This window comes from Suncus etruscus, chromosome 6 (genome assembly GCF_024139225.1).
Source record: "Suncus etruscus isolate mSunEtr1 chromosome 6, mSunEtr1.pri.cur, whole genome shotgun sequence".
NCBI lineage: Eukaryota > Metazoa > Chordata > Mammalia > Eulipotyphla > Soricidae > Suncus > Suncus etruscus.
The window spans coordinates 95,174,268-95,197,954 of record NC_064853.1 but is presented as its reverse complement, the minus strand read 5'-3'; the positions used below and the strand labels follow the sequence as shown (position 1 = coordinate 95,197,954).

The 23,687-nt window shown below is 39.9% G+C and overlaps 1 protein-coding gene across 2 annotated transcripts in view; it reads right to left on the bottom strand.

The window, feature by feature from the left end:
• VPS8 (VPS8 subunit of CORVET complex) overlaps positions 1-23,687 on the bottom strand; it is a 272,714-nt gene that overhangs the window by 126,207 nt on the left and 122,820 nt on the right. For both annotated transcript variants that reach the window (XM_049775814.1, XM_049775815.1), the window contains 3 exons: positions 12,700-12,771; positions 6,146-6,265; positions 3,556-3,612 (listed from right to left, as the gene is read on the bottom strand). In XM_049775814.1, coding sequence (XP_049631771.1) covers positions 3,556-3,612; positions 6,146-6,265; positions 12,700-12,771 — 249 coding nt within the window. The remainder of the gene's footprint in view (positions 1-3,555; positions 3,613-6,145; positions 6,266-12,699; positions 12,772-23,687) is intronic.

Sequence of the window (23,687 nt, the reverse complement as noted above, 5' to 3'; positions counted from 1 at the left end):
AAAATGGGCTGGCCAAATGCACGTTATCATAAATCTTCAAGGCAAAAGTAGACTATTAAGAATTTAACTGTCAAGGGTCAGCTGCAATGTTCTTTCAAAAAATAAACTTGCTGCTTCTCATGTTTTGTAGTTTCTATAAAATCAACTATTCTTATCAATGTTTGCATGCTTATTTCTCTAGTTGTTTATTTAGGGGATTAATTAAAACACATTACTCACAGAGCCAAAGAGTAGAAATAACCCAAATGTCCATCAGTAGATGAAGAAATAAATACAGTTATCTATATAATGCAATGTTTTCAACTTTAATGAAAGAATGAAATTCTAGCAAATGCAACAACATTGTGTTTAAGTGGAAAAGCACTTGAAAATATTAAGCTGGGCCCGGAGAGATAGCACAGCGGTGTTTGCCTTGCAAGCAGCCGATTCAGGACCTAAGGTGGTTGGTTTGAATCCCAGTGTCCCATATGGTCCCCCGTGCCTGCCAGGAGCTATTTCTGAGCAGACAGCCAGGAGTAACCCCTGAGCGCCGCCAGGTGTGGCCCAAACCCCCCCCCCAAAGAAAAGAAAATATTAAGCTAAGTGTGGCCAAATCACTAACAGTTATGATTCACTTATATGAAGTAACTATATTAGTAAAGACAAAAAAAGTTGAAGGGCAGGTGCTAAGAATTTCTCTTTAGCAGGTACAAAATCTCTATTCAGGAAGATAAAGTTTCTGTAGGTGGTTGCTGATGAGAATTGCACAGTAATGTAAATACCTTCAATGCCACTGAATCATACACCTTGAAATAATTAAGGTCAAATTTTATTTTATATTTTACTACAACAAGAAACAAATTAAGGACTGGAGTACAGTGGGTAGAGCCTTTGCCTCAAATGTAGCTGACTCAAGTTTGAGCACAGGTATCCTCTATGGTTCTGGGAGCCTGTCAAGAATGATCCCTAAGTGCAGAGCCAGGAGTAAGACCTGAGTACCAGCTGGTGTGGCCCCAAAACCAAATAAACAAACAAAAACAAATGAGAGTCTTGGTTTATAAGATTTATTTTTATTAGTCAATTTTTATTCATATGTCAAAGTTCTAGCTAGTATTTAAATTCAAGATGCTAAGGCCGGAGTGATAGATAATATAGAATACCTTCAGTTTGCCTTGTATATGCCTGACTCTGCTTTGATCCCTGGCACCACATATGATCCCCTGAGTACCATCCAGAGTGACACCTGAGTACAGAGAGAGGGGTAAGCCCTGGGGACAGCCAGATATGGGCCCAAAACAAAACAAAAAATTACACTAAATAAATTACTTCAAGATGCAGGGTAACATTTCTCAATACTTCAGAAAATGTTTTATTTGTTTGTTTTGGTGTTTGAGTTACTGTCAGTAGTGCTCAGGGGTTGTATACCTAGTGGTGCTGAGGAACATATTGTGCAGGGTATGCATGCCAGGGCTCCTGCATGCACAGCATACACTCAATCACTGAGCTCTCTCTAGCCCCAAAAGATCAGGAAAACACAAAAAACTTTTCCTTCTTTAAATGGGAAATGTTTGGGTTTGGATTACACCTGTGGCTTGTTCCAGGACTCTAGTTGTTTGCTCAGAAGTGACCCCTGATGGCTCTTGGGGGGGGATCATACATGGTGCCAGGGATATAAACTGGGCCTGGTGATATGCAAGACAAGGAAGGAAGGAAGGAAGGAAGGAAGGAAGGAAGGAAGGAAGGAAGGAAGGAAGGAAGGAAGGAAGGAAGGAAGGAAGGAAGGAAGGAAGGAAGGAAGGAAGAAGGGAGGGAGGGAGGGAGGAAGGGAGGAAGGGAGGGAGGGAGGGAGCGAGGGAAGGAGGGAGCGAGGGAGGGAGGGAGGAACAAAGAGGCGAGGGAGGGAACAAGGGGGGAGGGAGGGAACAAAGGGGGAGGGATGGTGAACTATTCAAATTTTGACATGAGCAACTTACTGAATATTTTTTCTATTTAAAAATGGTGAGGGGGTGGAGAGATAGCATGGAGGTAAGTCACTTTCAGTTTCACTATTACATTTAGATTCAACTTTTGTTTATCTATTAATATTAGAAGCTTAAAAATCATTTTCAATAGTATAGTATGTATAGCCATGCATAACATGATCCAATTTTCATTTCTGAACAGAGATAATAAGGACAAAATGTAAAGTCCATTGAACAACTTGTATTCCATATAATTTAAAAGATAAAAATGTTACAGCTGTTCTCATCTCCTAATAGGCTCAGGAGCTAATGGGCCACAGCTGTGCAGAGAAAGGGGTCACTGTTGACACCCTCCATTCTTTAGCTGTTTTGACCTCCCAACTGTGGTCTAGTTATCATAAAAAACATGAAGTACTTAATTTTTGTAGCTTACTTATCTATCAATGAGCACCAAGAATACATGACTATCTTGGTGCTCATGATTACAGTTGGGTAAGCTTTAAAAGAACATCACTGCTAGGCGGGACCCTCAAGAAAGTGGCTGAGGGGCTGGAGAGATAGCACAACTTGCCTTGCATTCAGCCAACCTGGGTTCAGTCCCCAGCATCCCGCATGGTTCCCAAAGCCCCTGCAGAAGTGATCCCTGAGCACAAAAGGAAGAATGATCAAGGAGTTCCTGTCTCAGTGATGAACAGAGGCATAGCTGAATTTTTTTTTTTCATCTTCAGAAACTGCCCTTAAAGGGGAGCATAGGAAACACCCCACAAGGGAATTGTCCTGATACTCATGATCCCACAGCCTTTCTGATTCAGGGACCAGATTAACAATTGGTAGAAAGCAGGATAAAACAGGTCCAACTGTTGCTATATAATGAAAGAGGAGAAAATGCTTCCTTTGGGGTCACTTGATCACTAGCCAGGCCTGACCTGCCTTGGAATTTAGCTGGACATAAATTCCTCATTTACGAACTTCTGACAGTCATTATAATGCTTCCTGATTGCTATTCCTTAGCTCACTGCTAGTTTGTCACAAGTCGCTTCCCCCTTTCTGTCTCTATAGGTTTCTTTCTATTCATTCTTTATTTATATTTTTTCTCTTTCCAAATAAATTTCCAAATAAATTTAGGCAGTTTTACAACTGTGCTCATAATAGTTGCAGGCATTTGATGTTCTAACACTGATCCCAAAGCCATGTCAACTTCCTTCCACCAATGTCTCCAGGTTCCTTTGCACTCCCCAGTCTGCCTCCTTAACAAGCACAGTTTTAAGTTTAATGCTTGTGGTTTTGGGTCCCATGCTAACGGTAATAATGATTCTGCGACATATATATATATATATATGTATATATATATATATATATATATATATATATATATACATACACCATACCTCTAAACCAAATATGTTAAAGGTCTTTGACCCCTTGCCCTGTTACCTCCCAACCACCTCCTTTTACTTCCCCACTCCATTTTCCTCCTTTTCTGGCCTTTTCCTTCCTGTAATCTAAAGTCAAGGGTTTACCCATATTTGTAACTCCACGCTCAGTTCTCATGTGATTTTACAAGCCACAGTACACTTTCCCAGTCTGTAACACAATGAGTTCCAACAGTTCCTACCTGCTGCCTCTCAGAGTGTCGAGAATCATCATCAGGGCTACAGAGGAATTCAAGAACCTGGTAAAAAAAAAATGGTATTTTCAATTAGGAACCCCATGAAGGTGACAACACTGTTACAATGCCGAAAACCACAGCTCTACCATTATGTCGCATCAATTCATTCACACTAGGCCAGAACATATACAAATAATGGAGGTTATCTTCCAACTGACTGGCCTAATACATCACACAGCATGTTTAGGTAAGCTACACTATATCACATTCATCTTACACACATTTCTTCACAGCTAAAACATGACCAGAAGGTAGCATCATCTTCTACCATGATCTCAGGATCATTTCCTAATCTCTTTTGTTTTGACAGTCAACAAGCCATCCATACAAGAAACAGTCTAAAGATTTCAGGACCAGCAGAGAGGACATTTGTTATCCAGGCAGTCAACCCAGGTTCAATCTTCAACATCTCATATGGTCCCTTGTATACCTCCAAGAGTAATTCTTGAGGACAGAGCAGGAGTGACCCCTGAGCACCTCCAAGTGTGGCTCAAAATAAAAAAAAAAAAAAGATTTCATGACAGGGGGGTGTAGAGATAATATAGCAGGTAGGGCATTTGCCTATCCTCTAGTACTTCACATGGTCATCTGAGCCTGCCCAAAGTGATCCTTGAAGACAGCTGGGTATAATTCAAAACAAAACAAACAAGCAAAAAAAGATTCAGGACCAGGTGGGTCACAACCATTCTGGCAAGCCCCCAGAATCCCTGGGAGCAGGGTAATGCTGGTGAGGGCATGCATGAGTATAAAATCAACATTAGCAAAGACCAAGCCTTATACTGTGAAAGAGCTGTATGAGGCAATTCCATGTGAAAGAGGAATCAGGGCTGGGAGAGATAGTCCAGGGGATAAGGCATCTGTCTTGCAAGCAGCTGACTTGGGTTCTATCCCCAGGACCCCAGATGGTTCCCTAAGCCTGCCAGGAATGATCCATCCAGGAGTAAGGCCTGAGTGCAACCAGGTGTGATTCCCCTTCAGGTCCCCTAGCCCCCTCCCCCAAGAGAAATCAAGAATTTCTTTTGTTTTTTGTTTCTATTTTGGGCCACACTCAGTGCCACTCAGGGGTTACTCCTGGCTATGTGCTCAGAAATGGGGAACCATATGGGACAGTGGGGAATTGAACCGTAGTCTGTCCTAGGTTAAAGTGCGCAAGGCAGACACCTTACTGCTTTGCACCATGACTCCGGCCCCAAGTAAACAAGATTTTCTCTCCAACTGTCACCTGGATCGACCATGGACTTTGGGCAATGAGCAGCCTTAGGTAAATGCTGCTCCAGACAAAATGGGAGCAGATCCTAATCCCAGTATGGTTCTGGGACTGCTCCAGCATCTGGGGAAGGGAACCCTTCCAAAGTAGGCCAAATGCATCAACAGAAATACTGAGAATAAGAGATAGTAGTGGAATGGGGAAAGAGTAAGAGGATGGGCAGTGAGTCCTGGTAGATCAATGTCACACAGAGGGGCCCAAAATGTGGACATGCTTTGCCTAAAAATTAGAAACAGGGGCCGAAGACATAGTGCAAAGGTTAATGCACTTGCCTTGCAGGCAGCTGACCCTGGTTTGACTCCAATACCACATAATTTTCTCTGAGCACCACCACAGTAGGGGTTGGGGTATCACTCCTGAGAACACAGCCTGGAAGAGCTCCCAAGCCCAGTCAGGAATGACACCAATCTTCCACCCCCTACCAAGAACAAACAAAACAAACATTATATTTAAATATAAATTTTAAAAAGTTCAAGTCTAGGGGTCAAAGCAGTGGCGCAAGCAGTGTCTGCCTGAGAGTCACCGGATGTGGCCTCCCCCCAAAAAAGTTAGGTGTGTACAACACAAAGCATAAACTTTGGATCAGACCGCTTATATCTGTCCTTAATTAATTAGCACTTAATACTGACATTAATTATTGATAATAGCATTTATTAAGTATGACCTTGGATGTGTGACTTCACTTCTCTAGGCTTTTGTTTTCCCAATATTCTGGGAGCTCTGAAGCTATATAAATACATAAAAGTCGGGAGTGGAGCTGGGTTCTGTGCATAGTCCATATAGGCTAATCTTTATTAGCAACTTCCTCTAGATTAAAAAACGTTTTTTTGTCACCTATAGCTAAGCAATATTTCCCTGGGATTAAAAGGTACCTTCAGAGTCACAAGAATTCATAATAAATTCACATTTTCTAAAAATAATCTCTTCCCTAGAGAGTAAACATCAGTCTTAGTAGCAGTGAGATAAGTGATTCTTAAATTCGAAGAATCTTAAGAAAAGAATTCCAGGCAACTTAAAGCAACAGTAACTACAAAAGTTGAGAGAATTACTTGTAAGCCAATCTCTGCAAACCATACCCGCAAGAACTAAGCAATTTCTTACTATCCAGATGTCATGAAACAAACCATTTGGATTCATAATGAAATATAAACAAGTTTTTCCTTGAAGGATCCTTATCGAATAAGCCATTGTATCCAGAGCCACTCCAACACTTACTGGACAATGCAGAGAATCAAAACAGTCCTTGCTCTCACCCTTAAAGGCACTCACCTGGTCAAAAAGGGTTCTGTTGACAAACAAGGTATTGTCAGGTTTTGCAAGCTGTCGGGCAAGGAAAGTAAAAAGACATCCTACTTGTGAAGGAGTAAAATCCGAATTCTCCACCATAACCTAAGAAGAAAAAGAGGTCACTTATTCAATGCACTATCTTGTATAACAAATACAAACACTCCCTCCCCCAAAAGAGGTCTTTTTAAAAAAGATATTTTGCTTAAGGCACACCCTTAATGATGTTGGGAGATCATCAGCAGTGCCAGCAAATGAACCCAGGCCAGCCATGTAAAGGCAAGAGCATCTGTAGTGTTTCTTTGACCTGAGTTACTTTTCATTTGATTTTAGTAGAATTCCCTTCAGTAGGATTCAGTCTCCTGGGTTGATTCCTAGTGAGGTACAGTCCTAGAGGAGCCTCCCTCCCAGTACCAGCAGGTAGTCCAGGAGATCCCAGTGCTGCAAGGTCCTCACAGGACCACATCCTTGGGCCACACACTGAACCCTGGACTCCCCTGCCCCATGAACACAATTTGGAAAGCAACCACCACCTTAATTTTTGGTTTTACTCTGCAATAATTATTTAGAAAAATGCATAAATACTTCAATGGGACTTACAAAGATATGCAAGCTGATTGTGATCAAAACTGTGCTTAGGAAAACTGTCAGCAGTGTACAAAATCAAAAACCAGAAGGAAGTAGTAAAAGCTAGAGACACCAAGATATATGAGATGGCAGAGGGTCAAGAGAGAGACTCGGGGGCCGGAGAGACAGTACAGTGGTGTTTGCCTTGCAAGCAGCCAATCCAGGACCTAAGGTGGTTGGTTCGAATCCCCAGCATCCCATATGGTCCCCTGTGCCTGCCAGGAGCTATTTCTGAGCAGATAGCCAGGAATAACCCCTGAGCACCGCCAGGTGTGGCCCAAAAACAAAAACAAAAAAACAAACAAGAGAGAGAGACTAGGAGTACTGAACCGGGATAATGATGATGAGAATGGAATGAGAAACAAATGCAGAGAACACTGCAGAGCAAGGAGATGGGACACCCATTCATGTAGGTGGGACTTGGTGGAGGAAAATGACAGATCTTGATTCTAAAAGACATGTGGGTTAATATGGATGTTATTAATTGAGAGAATGTAGAAGCTTGAGAAGAAAGAACATGCATTGTTTGCAACTATTTTAAAGATGCAATACAATAACAAATTACAGAGCTCTGTTTAGATCCCCAGTACTGCATAAGGTCCCTAAGCACTCCGAGGAGTCACTTCTGAGCACAGAGCATAGAACGCCCCTTAGTGGGTGCCACAGCAGGTGAGAGGAGTGAGAGAGGGTGATAGAGAGACAGACAGAGACAAAACAGAAACAGAGACAAAACAGAAGCAGACAGAGACAGAGAGTACAGGAGTTACTGCTCTTGCTTTGCATAGAGCCAACCTTGGTTCAATTCTTGGTACCATATGGTACCTAAAGCAATGGTAGGGTGGCCCAGGTGATCCTTAGCACCTCAGAGCTCAAGCATCACTGTGTTCTTGGGCCATCACATTGAGCCTTTAGTCAAGTTGGCTGACAGTCTCAAGGAGCAGCCCCTGGGCATGCTGACCATTGCCTAGGAGTCGCCCTCACCCCATATGCAAAATTTTCAATCCTGAAAGGGCTCAGTCATCATTCCCTTATAGCCTGCAAATCCAATCCCTGGAGGCCTGCTGGTATCTTTATGGCATTTAGCTCTTCTAGTGCTTTGAATGTGTCAACTCCCCAACTGCTCCGAGATATATTTTCTGAGAAAATAGCTCTAGTGCACAGGCAATTACCTTGTGATTTCAGCAAGGGTCTTAAGGTCAGCATCCTGGAAATTTTGATTTCTATTTCCTCTCTCCTCATATCTACTTATTTAAGACCATGTCTAAAGACAGAATTCTTTAGGCTTTAAAACAGATGAATCTCTCTCTCTCTCTCTCTCTCTCTCTCTCTCTCTCGTTCTGACTCTCTCTCTCTCTCCCCCCCTCACCCATCCACCCACACACACCCACACACCCACACACACCCACACACACACACACACACACACACGCACTTGTTTGATCCTCATTTGCTCTGTTTATTGGCTATATTCCTACTTTCACTGGCTCCCTACTAAACCTTCACCCACCAAAAGAACTCTATTACCTAAAATGAGAAAATTGCAAAAGTTTGATTATTCACTAATTTAAGGTAAGTATCATCAGAACAAAAACAAAAGTAGCAAGTCATTGGTGATGGGAAGGTTGCACTGGTGATCGAAGGTATTCTTTATATGACTGAAACCCAACTACAATCATATTTGTAATCAAGATGTTTAAATAAAAATATTAAAAATTGGGGCCAGAAAGATAGCATTGAGGTAGTGTGTTTGCTTTGCATGCATAAGGACGGTAGTTTGAATCCCGGCATCCCATATGGTCCCCCAAGCCTGACAGGAGCGATTTCTGCCAGGAGTAACCCCTGAGTGTAGCCGGGTGTGACCCCCCCCCAAAAAAAATACAAAAAACAAAAAAATAAATAAAAAATAAAGCCATCTTAAAAAAGTAGCAAGTCACCAACAGTGAAGTACTACACAGTGATTTATTATCTTCATTTGGATTGTTCTTGCAACTTAATATACTTTTAAATTTGAATTTCACCTTGATCAATTTGAAGATATTTTTTGAGTATCTACTAGATTTTTCCTCCCCTCAGGGATCACTTCTGGTGGTACTCAAAGAACCATTCATTATGTGGTGATCAAACTCAGGTCAGCTCCATGCAAGGAAAGAGCTTCACCCTCTGTAGTATCTCTCAGGCCCGAATTCCTAAATTTTAATACTATTATATATAAATCTTCTGGCTGGGTTGAAACAATATTCGAAAATGTCGTCATGGTCTCTACCTATAATACACCCAAGCTGACGCAGGAAAAATAGGCATGAACAAATATCACAAATATCCTGTGTAACAAAAAAGGTGTTATGGGGCCAGCGAGGTGGCGCTAGAGGTAAGGTGTCTGCCTTGCAAGCGCTAGCCAAGGAAAGATTGGACCGCGGTTCGATCCCCTGGCGTCCCATATGGTCCCCGGCCAGGGGCAATTTCTGAGCACTTAGCCAGGAGTAACCCCTGAGCATCAAACAGGTGTGGCCCGAAAAAACAAAACAAAAAATGTATTATGAGAACAGAGAAGGACAACTAATCAAGCAAAGTATGGAAGATTCTAAGATAGTTTTTCACGAATAACATTCAAACTGCATCTTATGATTATGGTTAGGAATTGGCCAGAAAATAAAATGAAAAAGAAAATGCATGGTAGCATAAAAAAAATTGTGCAAATAACATAGCCAGAAAGATCACAGAAAATTCCATGAATTGTAAAACTTTCATATGGTTAAGGAGTTGGAAACGGAGAGGGAGTGAGTGTATAGCAGGGATGTGAGTTTGGGCATGCCCATGAAATCCAGAAGGGAGTAGTCACAGAGGAAGAGACAGAGGAAGCAGAAGGATCCTGGATACCATGCTCTATACATAAATGTAACAAAAATTAGTACTTGCACCCCAATAACTGTTCTTCCTTCCTAACTTAAAAACACAATCCATCATTTTTAGCTGAACAAAACTTCCACCATCATGTTTGTAATCAAATTGTATAAATAAAGATATTAAGAGAAAAACAAAAACTTTCACCACAATGCAGAGATTATGATTAAGTCTCTGAATTAGTTCTAGGGCTACATATCTCAGATCTGATCAATATTATAGAAATGAGATTGTAATTATACAACATCTAAGATGTTAAATTAAGGAGAAGGAACACTTTCTTCTTCACCTTTTACTTCACTGGCTAGAAATCAGGAGTGATGGCTGGAGCTGAGAAGCCATTTTGGACCAAGAGAGAAAACCAAGTACCAAGAATAAAAGCAGTTAAGTGAAATATATCAGCAACCCTGGTAAATTTGTAAAGTATTAATGTGAATGAATGAGGGAAATAGAAAGCCTATCTCGAGTACAGGTTGGGTGGGGTGGTAGGAGGGAGATCTGGGCAATTGGTGGTGGGAATCTTGCACTGGTGAATGGGGGTGTTCTTTACATGACTGTAATCATACAACTACAATCACATTTGTAATCACGATGTTTTATTTTATTTATTTATTTATTTATTTATTTTTTGGTTTTTCGGGTCACACCTGTTTGATGCTCAGGGGTTACTCCTGGCTAAGCGCTCAGAAATTGCCCCTGGCTTGGGGGACCATATGGGATGCCGGGGGATTGAACCACGGTTGCGATCTTTCCTTGGCTAGCGCTTGCAAGGCAGACACTTTACCTCTAGCACCACCTTGCCAGCCCCATTCACGGTGTTTTAAATAAAGATAATTTAAAAAAATTTTGTAAAGTATTCTACCAGATCAGGCTGCCTACCTCAAAACTCACAGGAGGAAAATTGATTCCCCTCACAATTAAAGTACATTATTTTTCATCATTTTTCATTTTCTCTTACAGCAGCACTTGATTCTACCTGATCCAATGGAGACTTAGAAGAATACTAGACAAAGAAGAGAGATCACAAACCATGAACTAGGAGGATAAGGCTAGGTATAGAAAGACCATTCAGAAAGGCATTTTAGAAATCTAAGTGAAAATTCTTCATACTAGACCCAAGACCCCAACAAGCCAGCATGTTTGGGAGCTTATCAATTCTATTCTCACATTCATCACTGCCTAGCTTAGAAGGTCAATGAATAGCTCAAATAATGGCAGGTATATAACAGTTTTTTGAAAATTACAATGAATATAGCACATTAATGATATGTACAGCTAGGGAACATTTTAACTCTAAGTTCCTGTCCAAAATAATCTAAAACCCATTAAAAAAAGAAATTTTATTTTACAGCCAAATGAACAGGATGGAAACTCTGAGCTTTCACAGGAAAAAACTCGCCTTATAGAAACTGTACAGATGGAAAGGAAGAGAATCTGTCTCTGCACTCATTCACTAGCAACAGCATGAATCTCAAAGTAGTTCTGGGCAGCATTGTAAGAAAGAATTGATCATCCCTGTATACCTCAAACTATCTTTAAGTGTCACCCACCACCTTGGTGCTATGGTTGGGAAGATGAAGGAGAGTCTTTATTTCCATTATTTTTATCAAAATGTTCTGGAGTTACACTCCATTATTGCATGCAAACATACCAATACAGCAATGATCACAATACACATTTCTTTTTTTAATATAATTTCTTTAAACACTGTAGTTGTAGTTGGGTTTCAGTCATAATAAGAATATTATTAGAATATAGAATAAGAAATAATAGAATATTATTAGAATATAGAATAAGAAATAATAAGAATAACCCCTTTCGCCATGCAACCTTCCCATCACCAATGCCCCCATCTCTTCCTTTCCCACCACCCCACCTGTATTTGAGACAGGCTTTCTACACCCCTCATTCACTGACATTGCTATGATATTTCTTAGCGTAGTTATATTTCTAACTGCACTCACCGCTCTTTGTGGTGAGCTTCATATCTTGAGCCGGTCCTTCTGGCCCTCATCTCTGGAAATTATTTCAATGCCTTTAATTTTTCTTAAAACCCATAGATGAGTGAGACTATTCTGTGTCTTTCTCCCTCTGACTAATTTCACTCAGCATAATAGATTCCATGTACAACCATGTATAGGAAAATTTCATGACTTCATCTCTCCTGACAGCTGCATAATATTCCATTGACAATGCACATTTCTTTTTTTTTCTTTTCTTTTTTTTTTTTACTTTTTTTTCTTTATTTAAACATCTTGATTACATATATGATTGTGATTAGGTTTCAGTCATGTAAAGAACACCCCCTTCACCAGTGCAGCATTCCCACCACCAATGTCCCAAATCTCCCTCCATCTCACCCTACCCCCCACCTGTACTCTAGACAGGCTCTCCATGATTATGGTAGTTCTCAGTGTAGTTATTTCTCTAACTGCACTCACCACTCTTTGTGGTGAGCTTCATGAAGTGAGCTGGAAGTTCCAGCCCTCCTCTCATTGTCTCTGAGGATTGTTGCAAAAATGACTTTTATTTTTCTTAAAACCCATAGATGAGTGAGACTATTCTGTGTCTCTCTATGACAATGCACATTTCTTAAGAGCAGTATCCTATATCCTGTATTCACCCTTAATATCCCTATTTTTGAATGAATAATTAAATGATCATTTCATTCTTTTTTTTTTTTTTTTTTAGTTTTTGGGTCACACTTGGCAGCACTCAGGGGTTACTCCTGGCTCTGTACTCAGAAATCACTCCTGGTAGGCTCAGGAAACCATATGGGATTCCAGGATTCCATGGTCCATCCCGGATTGGCTGCTTGCAAGGCAAACGCCCTACTGCTGTGCTATCTCTCCGGCCCCTCATTCTGTTTTTTAGACAAAATCATCAGAACCTAATTTTAAAATAAGATAACGATAATACTTCATGAAATGTCAATTCAGAATATACTATGGAACAATTCAATTTTCTTACTTGAAACATAAATATAAAGCATATGCTCTTTGAAAACTTACTTTCAACAAAATGTCCACAATTCTCTGTTGATATTCTACAGCTTGCTTGTCATTTTTGAAATCCTCAAAAGTCTGAAAGAGAGAAATGTTGTAAAAAACAAAAACAAAACAACATTATTATTTTTAAGAGCCAAAACAATAGTACAGTGCATTTGCCTTGCATGCAGCTAACTCAAGTTCAGTCTCTAGCAATCATTTATACTCTCCTTAGCCCACCAGGATTCCTGAGCAATTCCTGAGTGAATCCTGATCATAGAGCTAAGAGTAAACCCTGACAACTATTGGGTATAACCCCAAAGCAAAACAACAACAGACAAAATCAGTATAATTTAAATTTTAGAAAAAAAACAAGGTATCATTAACAGTTAAGATTCCTTGGGCTACATCCAGTGGCACCCAGGGGTTACTATATTAATCCTAGCAGCTTGGGGAACCATATGGGATGACAGGGATTGACCTGAATTGGCCACTGCAAAGCAAATAGCCTACCCATTGTGCTATTGCTCCAGCCCCCAACAGTTATATTCGTAAGTATATTACCATTCCTCATCAGGTTTTCCTTAAATAGTCTTAAAGGAAAGTCATTTTGAATGAATTCAATGAAGAGCTACAACAGTTAATATTGCAAGGTATTCTGAGACTTTAGGGTAATAAAAAGATGAAGCTGGAGATATAGTAAGTAGAGGGTAGGGTGCTTGCCTTGCAAGCGGCTGACCATAGTTTGTTCCCCAGCACCCATACACCCCCCCAATTCTGCTAGGATTGACCCATGACTTAAGTGCAGAGCCAGGCATAAGCCCAAAGGACCACCAGGTGTGGCCTTTAAACAAAAAAGTAGATAGACGATACCCTATCTACAACAAGCTATACATGGAGGGGAACAGTTACACTAGCACTCGGGGGGGCAAAGGAGGGAGATATAGAACACATGCTGGGAAAAGGGGTGGAGGGAGGACAACCCTGGTGGTGGGAATGGCCCTGATTTATTGTCACTATGTATCTTAAATATTATTGTGAAATATTTGTTATTCACTTTTGGTCACAATAAAAATTATTTAAAAAAGTAGATAGAAAGAATAAAAGTATAGTCATTATCATATGAACAAAAAGTGACCTAAGAAAGGAAAGCAAAATTTGTAGGCTACAAAAAGAAAGAATAATAATGGCAGGGGGCAATTTGTGAGTAAGAGTTTGTGAAGGACAAAAAGGATGCTACATGTCAAACATCACCCAGCTTATTTGGAAATAAAAGCTGAAATACAGGTTATTAACTGTCAAGAAAAAGAATTTTCATGATTCCATGGTAACGAACAGAAAATGGTACTAAAAATTAAGATGGTAAAGTATCACAATGTTGAAATCATAAGGCGTGCTTATGAGGACTAGGTATCCTATTTTCAAAAACAATATCAAGTAGAAATTTTAAATTCTTTGTCCTTGCTCAAATAAAGCCAAATACATTTTGAATAGAATATGTGTAACAATGACAGCACCAGATTATAAAATAACTTGTACTTACATATAAAGAAAATGAAATTGTACTATCAAAAATTTGAATTAGAAATGCTTTCTGAATAGGGGGCAGGAAAATAGTGTAGGGAGTAAAGCCTTTCATGCAGTTGACTAAGGATCAACTCCTGGCACTATATTCCCCCAGCACTCCAAGAGCAAAGATTAAGTCCTGAGTATAGTCAGGTGTGCCACTTGTACACCTTAAAATCTTAACTCACAACAAACTTTCTGAATAAAAATGTCAAGTTATTTAATTTGGGGGGTAGAAAGGCTTGAACCACACATGGTTGTGTTCAGGGCTTCTTCCTAGCCTTATGCTCAGGGATCACTCTGTCATACTCGGAGACATACAGTATAGAGTATAAAACCTGGGTTGGCAGCATGTAGGGTGAAGGCCTAACCTACTGTATTTTTTTCAGTTACAAGACTTCATGTCTTACCTATGATTCTAAATTGACACTGCAACAATTCACTCCTTTTTTTCTGAAATAAGGAAATGAACTTCCTGTTGCTTTGACAGATTTTTCTTTATTCAAGAACTTTCAAAATTACACTACACTAAAATCAAAATACTTGCCATTCTGTAAATGTGCCTTAAACTTCCCTGTTACTTTCAAAGTCCTTTTCCTTATGCTGTTCTCTCTCTGTCTCTCTATTTCTCTCTCTCTCTTTCTCTCTCTCTCTCTTTCTCTCTGTCTCCCCTCCTATTGTTCTCTTATTAACACGTTCTTCTCTCCCTTCTATCTGATACTGAGGAAGGGAGGGGAAATGACTATTGAATTATTTAGTCTAGCATTTTTTCATTAGATAGTCCCCTGTGGGTACCTTAGATATTCCACAGGTGGAAGTCGCACAAATGGGAACAATGACACAAGACCATATATATGGGCCACAGAAAGGAGGTAAGGTTAGAAAGTGGCCAGTCTGAAAAGGTTAGGAAACACTACCCTAGTTAATAATTTACAGAGGAAGATAAAATCCACTGATGCTTTAAAAAAATATATATATTTTTCCCTCTTGCTTCACCTAGATCACTTTGCTGCCAGTGAGTTGAGAGATGCTGAAATGAGTTTCCAAGGAGATTGGCAGAAGTCTTCATTTGTAAGGCTCATGCAGATATTCTGATGTCTGCCTGGTTTAGAAATGGCCCTAACTGAAGGCAGAAAGATGGACTACAAGGTTCCAGTTCTCTCTTCAGAACTGTAGAATCTCTTCAGATATATAAACCTTTGGTATATAGACCTTCAGGTTTAGAGAATGAACCTGCACAAACACAGTCCTGATCTCCACAACCCCCACTACCCCTCACCAAAATCCAAATAGAAGGTACAGCCTACTAACACAAGTACTCTTCAGCTTAAACACAAAAAAGATAAATTGACATATGTATGTGGGGGAAGGCAACTGTAACAGCAAGTGAAACAGAATTCCCTCATCCCTTTCCTTCTGGCAGCCTGCTCTCACCGCTTTGAAACAAATACTGGAATCTCACATTCAGTGGTGATATACCATAGTATGAGTGCTTTGATTTACCCAATGACATATTGTGGTTGCAGTTAACAGCTGCTACCAAAAAGACGGCTCACATTATCACTCCATACGGATATGTCTAATTACTCAATGCTCAGCCTAGGAATAATATATAAAGATGTCCTAAAGCAAAGCAATACTCCAAGAAATACAAAGGTGAATCCACTAATCAAGTTCAGAGTTATCTGTGACTTTTATCATAAAAACATCCTTTTGGAGTGCCTTAAAATGTTTAGGGTTTCTGTTTGATCAGGATGGCTTGCTAACTTCCAGCCCAGAGAACCACTAAACATTCTCACAAAAGGCCAGAAAAAAATATTTAGGTAATGTGGATATGCAGTATCTATGACATACTAACTTTTGTTTGTATGGCACTTAAAAATGCAAATAATAGTCTCAGGTCAGAGAAGCCAGAGATAGGAGAGCCAGATCTAATCTACAGAGTTTGTGAACCTCTGTCCTTATTTTCATTATCTCCACCCCACCAGTAAGTTACCTGTAATTAAAAAAATAAAAAGCATGAGAATAAACACGAACAGGGGCTGGGGAGATAGCTCAAAGGATTGGAACACATGCTTTGCCTGGGGAGGCCTGGTTCTATTACTGTACTTCATGAACTCCTTCCCTGCCACTTCCCTCACCACCACTGGGAGTGACCTTAGAGGACCAGAAGTAGCTCCTGAGGACCACCAGGTGTGGCCTACAAACAAAACCAAGGGATCACAGGAAACCAGGCTAAGTTGGGAAAACTAGAAGGCCAACAAATAAACTATCACAGACTTCAATTTGTACAGATTTGGGGAGGGAAAGAGGGAGGGAAGGAGGGAGGGAGGGAGAGAGAGAGAATCTACCATAGAGGCAGGCAGAGGGGAGGAGGGCTAGAAGCACACCAGGAACATTGGTGGTAGGAAATATGCACTGCTGAAGAGATGGGTGTTGGACATTCTATAACTAAAACTCAATCATGAACATGGTAATTCAATTAAAATTTATTATTAAAAAATTGGCAGTGCAGTGAGGAGTAGAAAGATATAAAGTAGGAAACTTGGGAGAGAAAAAGAAAAGCCCTGAAAGAAACTAAAACAGATAAAAGTCATCTCAGCAATGCAAACAAGACACCTAAAGAAGAACAGATACTAATTACCAAAGGTATAGTAATACAAACAGAGAACACAAATGAAAAGAACAATAAGAAAAATAAAGTTGAAGGGGCCGGAGAGATAAGCATGGAGGTAGGGCATTTGCCTGAATGCAGAAGGACAGTGGTTCGAATCCCAGCATCCCATATGGTCCCCCAAGCCAGGAGCAATTTCTGAGTGCAGAGCCAGGAGTAACCGCTAAGTGCTGCCAGGTGTGACCCAAAAACCAAAAAAAAAAATAAATAAAATACAAAATAAAGTTGAAATAATGCAGTAAAGGAAACCAGAGAAGAAGTAGTAAATATAAAAAGAAAAGGTTACAAGATATAAATGATGAGGTGTTTTTTTGTTTGTTTGTTTGCTTGTTTGTTTTGTTTTTGGGTCATACCCAGCAGTGCTCAGGGGTACCTCCTGGCTCTGTGCTCAGAAATTGCTTCTGGCTTGGGGGATCATATGGGATGCTGGAGGATCAAACTGCGGTCAGTCCTGGGTCAGCCACATGCACACTCTTGAAATAAAGAGACCAGAATAACTATAAGGTAACAATCATGCAATTTGTAGCAACATCGATGGAACTAGAAGATACTATGTTCAGTGAAGTAAGAGAGAAGAAGGAGGATAAACACAGTATGATATCACTTATCTGTGGTATTTAGAATAACTGCATAAAGAAGTGCAATGGAATAATGGGAGTTGTCTCAACGCCTTGGCTCCAGAGTATAATACGGAGAAGCAAAGAAACTGAGTGGAGGAGAAAAAACACAAATATGAAAGGATGGGGGGCAGAGGCCAAGTGGTCTCAGATGCATTGGTAGTGTTAAATAAAATGACGGAAAAAAATATCCAAGCCAAAGGCAACAATAATGAAATCAAGAGACCCACTTTACATTTATCCATTTAATAATATAATCTTAAAATGGGCTTGATATTCTGGCAAGCTAGTGGACAGGGGGTGGTGTGGGATGCACTTGGGGAACATTGGTGGGATTGGCCCTGATTCCTTGTATGTCTGAAATCCAATTATGAAGGACTTTGTAAATCACAATGTTCCCCTTCAAAAAAAAGACCTGAATTCATATACTGGAAGGGCCCACATATATGGTAAAAATGGTCCTAAACAGACAGGTCTCAGTGACAGAGGAGAAAAAAAACTAATTAGCCTTTAAATCTGAAGGGGTGGGAGGAGGAAATGTATTCTGGTCTCTGGGACCAAAAAAAGACCAAGCTCTTCATAAATTTAATAAGCATCAGTTTGGCATCAACTTTCAACAGTTATATATAAAGGGGAGTCAATTTTTCATTTACTTCATCTAATTTATAGTTATTGGTTTTTGGGTCACACCTGGCAGTTCTGAGTGGTTATTCCCAACAGGGACCATGAGGTGTCAGGAACTGAACCCAGGCCTTCAGGCATGTAAAGTATGCATACTACTCCTTTGAGCTGTCTCTCTGCCCTGATAATTTTTATTTTAACTTACAAAAGTTCTGAAAGTGTTTAATAGTGGGTCGGGGAACATTAAACTGAAACCTCGTCCCTAAGAAAACTAGACTAAACACTACAAAATACTGCCAATAAAATAAGGGAACTCTAAAAAAATAGAATAAAGTACCTTTTCATGGGTCAGAAAACTCAATTATCACTAAGATGTAAATTCTCCTCAAATCAATTAAACATTAAACACAATTTTAATCAAAATCCCAGGAGGTCTTTTAGAAATTAGCAAAATAACTGAAACTTTGTATTGAAAGGCAAAACTGTACAAAAGACAAAGCAATTAAAAGGAACAATAACATAAGAAAGCTAAGATAAATATGATTTCCTTCCTCCATTAGCAAGACAATGCTGTACTGGCATCTGGTATCATATACCTGTAAAAGCACTTTATCCTTTCATCTTTCTGAGTTAATTAGCACAAGTACCCTTAATTACATCAACCCTAACCCTCAGGTGATTTATGTTAAACTCTGGCAGGGAAAGCAGCAGAAGCTACCCTATTTCCCCAAAAATAAGACAGTGTCTTATATTAAATTTGCTCCCAAAGATGCGCTAGGTCTTATTTTCAGGGGATGTCTTATTTTTTCCATGAAGAATATGGACATTTTTGTTGTTAAATGAAAATAAAGGAAATTTATTACTATACACGGTACAGTAGTACAGTAGTTGTCAACACAGGGTTCAGAGACAAACTGTGAATCCTACAGTATCAAGAATTTACTCACCATCTTGAAAATTAATTTTCATTCTGAGATCGAGCCTGGGGGGTGCTTATTTTTGGGGGGGTGCCTTATATTTCACACAGAAGGAAACCTGTAAGTAGGTCTTATTTTTGGAAGATGTCTTGTTTTCGGGAAAAACACTGTAGAAGCTTGACTGGCTCCATAAGATCCAAGAAACTGCTAAACGTCCCCTGGCTAAAATGCACCTTTTCCTGTGATTCTGTCAGATTTCTTGTCAAAACTGCAAGCTGAGACCCTACAGAATGGTGTCTCTGGGTGGAGTCCCAGAAATTACCCCCACAGTTTGGTACCCGAATAGGCATTATCAAGACAATGCTGTAGTGACATCAAAATACAGAAAATAAAAGAAAGTGTAAGTTACTAAATTTAAATGCTGACTCACACATGGGCAGAGTGAACCTTTCATATAAGGCAGAGAATTCACATAAGGATAAGGGAATGGTTGTACATCCATATGCAAATAGAGAACACTTGCAGCATATATATCTATGCCACACACAAATTTCTGCAAAGTAGATCATAACTTTAAATGTGAAATCCCAAATCATAAAACTTCAAAAAGAAAACAAAAGAATAACTGTGTGACCTTGAGGTATGCAAAGAATTTTTATGTATGACACCAAGCATAATCCATAAAACAAAACTGATAAAACACTTGATTAAAATTAAAAAATTAAAACTTCAACTTTCCAAAAACATTACTGGAAGCAAAAAATGACAAACTATAGACTGTGAGAAACATTTGTTTCATAAATATAAGAGATTTGTCTGAAGATTTATAAAGAACTCTCAAAGTTCAACAAAGTTTTTAAAATGGGGTAAGAAAGAAATGGGGGAAATATTTTGAATAAATATTCCATAACGAGTTTACATGAATGGCAAACAGAACTTCTTTGTTAATATATTTTAATGATATGCACAAATAATTAATCATAAGGAAAATATAAATTAAAACAATGATGAAATGTTACCATCTGATCTATTAGAACGGTAAATTGAGAGGCCAGTGAGGTGGCGCTAGAGGTAAGGTGTCTGCCTTGCAAGCGCTAGCCAAGGAAGGACCGGTTCGATCCCCCGGCATCCCTTATGGTCCCCCCAAGCCAGGGGCAATTTTTGAGCGCTTAGCCAGGAGTAACCCCTGAGCATCGAACGGGTGTGGCCGAAAAAAAAAAAAAAAAAAACAAATAAAAAAAACAGAATGGTAAATTGAAAAGATTGACCATACCAATTGGTCAATATCAAACGAATTGATATACTACACTACTAGGTATACTATCTATAATATCTATACAGATAAAACTGCTATACATATTACACTAGGAAGATCTATATCATATATTACATACTGCACATAAAAGGGTAGAACCACTTGAAAATGTTTCTTAAATTAATAAGCTTTAAAAATAACCTAGAAATCCCAGGGCTGGAGAGATATCACAGCAGTAAGGCATTTGCCTTGCATGCAGCTAACCCAGAACGAACCGTGGTTCAAATCCCAGCATCCCATATGGTCCCCCCGAGCCTACCAGGAGCAATTTCTGAGCACAGAGCCAGGAGTAAACCCGAGTGCCACCAGGTGTGACCCAAAAACCAAAATAAATAAATAAATAAATAGGGGCCGGGCGGTGGCGCTGGAGGTAAGGTGCCTGCCTTGCCTGCGCTAGCCTAGGACGGACCGCAGTTCGATCCCCCGGCGTCCCATATGGTCTCCCAAGAAGCCAGGAGCAACTTCTGAGCGCATAGCCAGGAGTAACCCCTGAGCGTCACAGGGTGTGGCCCAAAAACCAAAAAAAAAATAAATAAAAAAAAAAATAAATAAAAATAACCTAGAAACACTATTTTCAACATTTATTAAAGAGAAATCCAAGTCTAGAAAAGGCCTATATGTAAATATAACTAGTAACTTAATTTATAATAGCAACAACTGGAAACAATCATAAGAGTCACTGATAGGGGCCCGACAACAGTTGAACACTCAGTCATAAAGAGGAACGACCTAGTTATACTTGCAACATTAATTAAATCTCAAAAAACATTATTTAAAGTGCAAGAAGTCAGGGAAAAAGAAACATAAGGTGCTTAATTCTATTTATGACACTTTAAATATTAAGAAAACTAAATATTAAAATGTACTTTTAAATGTTTCATAAAAAGGAAAATGTGACTAAAAGATTGTTCTTTTAAGTTCTTTTATTTTTGGTTTTTGGTTTTGGGACCACACCCGGTGATGCTCAGGGGTCACTCCTGGCTATGCGTTCAGAAATTGCTCCTGGCTTGGGGGGGAACCATATGGGACAGCAGGGGATGGAACTGCGCTGTGTCCTAGTTAGCATGTACAAGGCAAATGCCCTATTGATGCGCCACCACTCCCTCTTTTAAGTTCTTTTGAGTCTTCCTAATACATTCCCTTTATGTAATTTTTATCTAATTTCTATGGAATTAATTATGGTAGACATAAGATGTAGTGAACCAAAGATTTAGGATTTTAGGTCTTATCACTTCCTCTAAGTCTTGTACTTGGGCTGCAGCCAATACAAGGAGACTTCAGAACTGCCTGTTAGGCAGCTTAAATGCATTATATCCCAAAGATCTAATTATCTGTATTTCCCCATCTCCTCCCTCTCATCTCCTATTGAGAAACCCATTTTCCCTCAAGACCCTACTGAATCTAAAAGTCAACAATTATACATCCCGTTCACCATTTTTTAAGAAATCTAAAATTCTTTTGATGTGCTCTCACTTCTCTCATATCCAGCTGTGCAATGAGCCATGCATTTTGGACTGAAATGCCTCCTTAACTATCTTTCAAGTGGTACCCTCACTTGTCAATACCCTAATTCAAGCCACCATTATCTTCTATCGAAAATACTTCATAAACTGGTAATAGATATTCTTGTCTCCAATCTATTATTTCAACTCACTTGTCAAGGGAAATTTTCTAAACTACAATCATGCTGTTCTAGCTAAGCTTCAATGGCTATGTACTGGAGTAATATAAATCCTGAACTGCTTACATGGATAGCAAGACTCGGCTTTCCTATCTCTGTTTCTGCCTCTCTGTTTCCTTACCCTTAGATAGAAGCCTATTCCTTATTGTTTGCAGTTACTTAAATATATTCTGTCCTGTGTCTAGTCTTTTACTGATTCTGTCCTTCTATCTGGAATAATTTTCCCCATCCTTTACCTAACTTCTACTCATCTTTTTTCTACTCATCCCTTAAAACTCAACATGGGCATTGCATTCTGAGCCTTCCCTTAAATTCTACTCCTAAGTGTTCCTCTAGTATCTTGCAGCTCCCACTGACAGATCCTGTACTGCACTGTGAGTGCTTTATCTCTAAGTCTGAATCCTATGGATAAGGATGATGTCCTACTGACCAGAAGCACCATTCATTATTCTATATCATCACATACCAATCCTGAACACCCAAATATTTGTCAAGAAAAGAGTAGGAATATCAAAATTCATAGCTGTTGATTGAGTGAACAGCTACTGTTCCTCAATCTGTTCTGAGTCCACTGATGTACCAGGTAGGTTCTGCTCCACTTTTTCTAGATAACCAATGGCCTTGTGCTTTCTTCTTCATGACTAAAGAGTGCTATACAACCAAATCTAAATTCTAGTTTTAAGAGGTTTTTCGTTGTTTTCTATATAATTGAAGCAGACAAGAAGCTGGTGGGGATGAGGGGGTCAGAGGTGCTTTGCAATGAATTTGAAGTGAATTTCAGAAAGTCAAAACTGGAGCTAGAGAGATAGTAGAGTGGGGAGGGCACTTGCCTTGCATGGGGCCAGCTTTAGTTTGATACCTTATATCATGGTCCCTGAGTCTTGCCAGAAATAATCCCTGAACATAGAACCAGGAGTGAGCTCTGAGCACAGTGGAATGTAGCCTAAAACAAAACCAAACCAAACAAAGGAGCTATGGCTGCCAGCCCCTGCTCAGACAGAGGGCACCCACTCAAAGCCTAAGGCCAGTGCCACCAAGGACCCTCTAGGACCCATTTCAACCTATTCTGCATCCTTTTTACCTTGCCACCTTCCAACATTGACTCCTTCTGCACACAGAGGCCCAAGCCTCTTTGCTTTGCTAAGCAAGTGCCCATGCTCCACTCTGGAAGCCAACCACACCCTCAAGTTGGAGCTGACAACTTCTTCCTTCACAGAACATGCTCCATTTGGGGAGTCACCTGCACATTCTGTTCCTTGTGTGTAGGGGGACAGGAAAGGACTATTTCCAGTGTCTGGAGAAGCCTGTGCTGTGTCCTAGACTGTCTCTTCTCTTCTCTGTCTGATGTCCTGACTAAAACCAGGGCACTTCACTGTCTTCTGGAGAAGAATCTGGGAAATCTAGGTGTAGGTCAGACTTCAATGTCCACATTATGCAGTAATATCTCCGGGTCTTCAAGAATCTTGCATCCCCAAAGCAAGGTCAAAGGTTAAGGTAAAGGCAAAGGTGGCAGAGTGCAAAGCAGGAAGGTAATGATGCTTTCTGGCACCTCTGCCCTCACCACCACTATCACCCCCAAAACCATGGATCTCCATGCAGCAAGCACAACTAAAGTTACTAC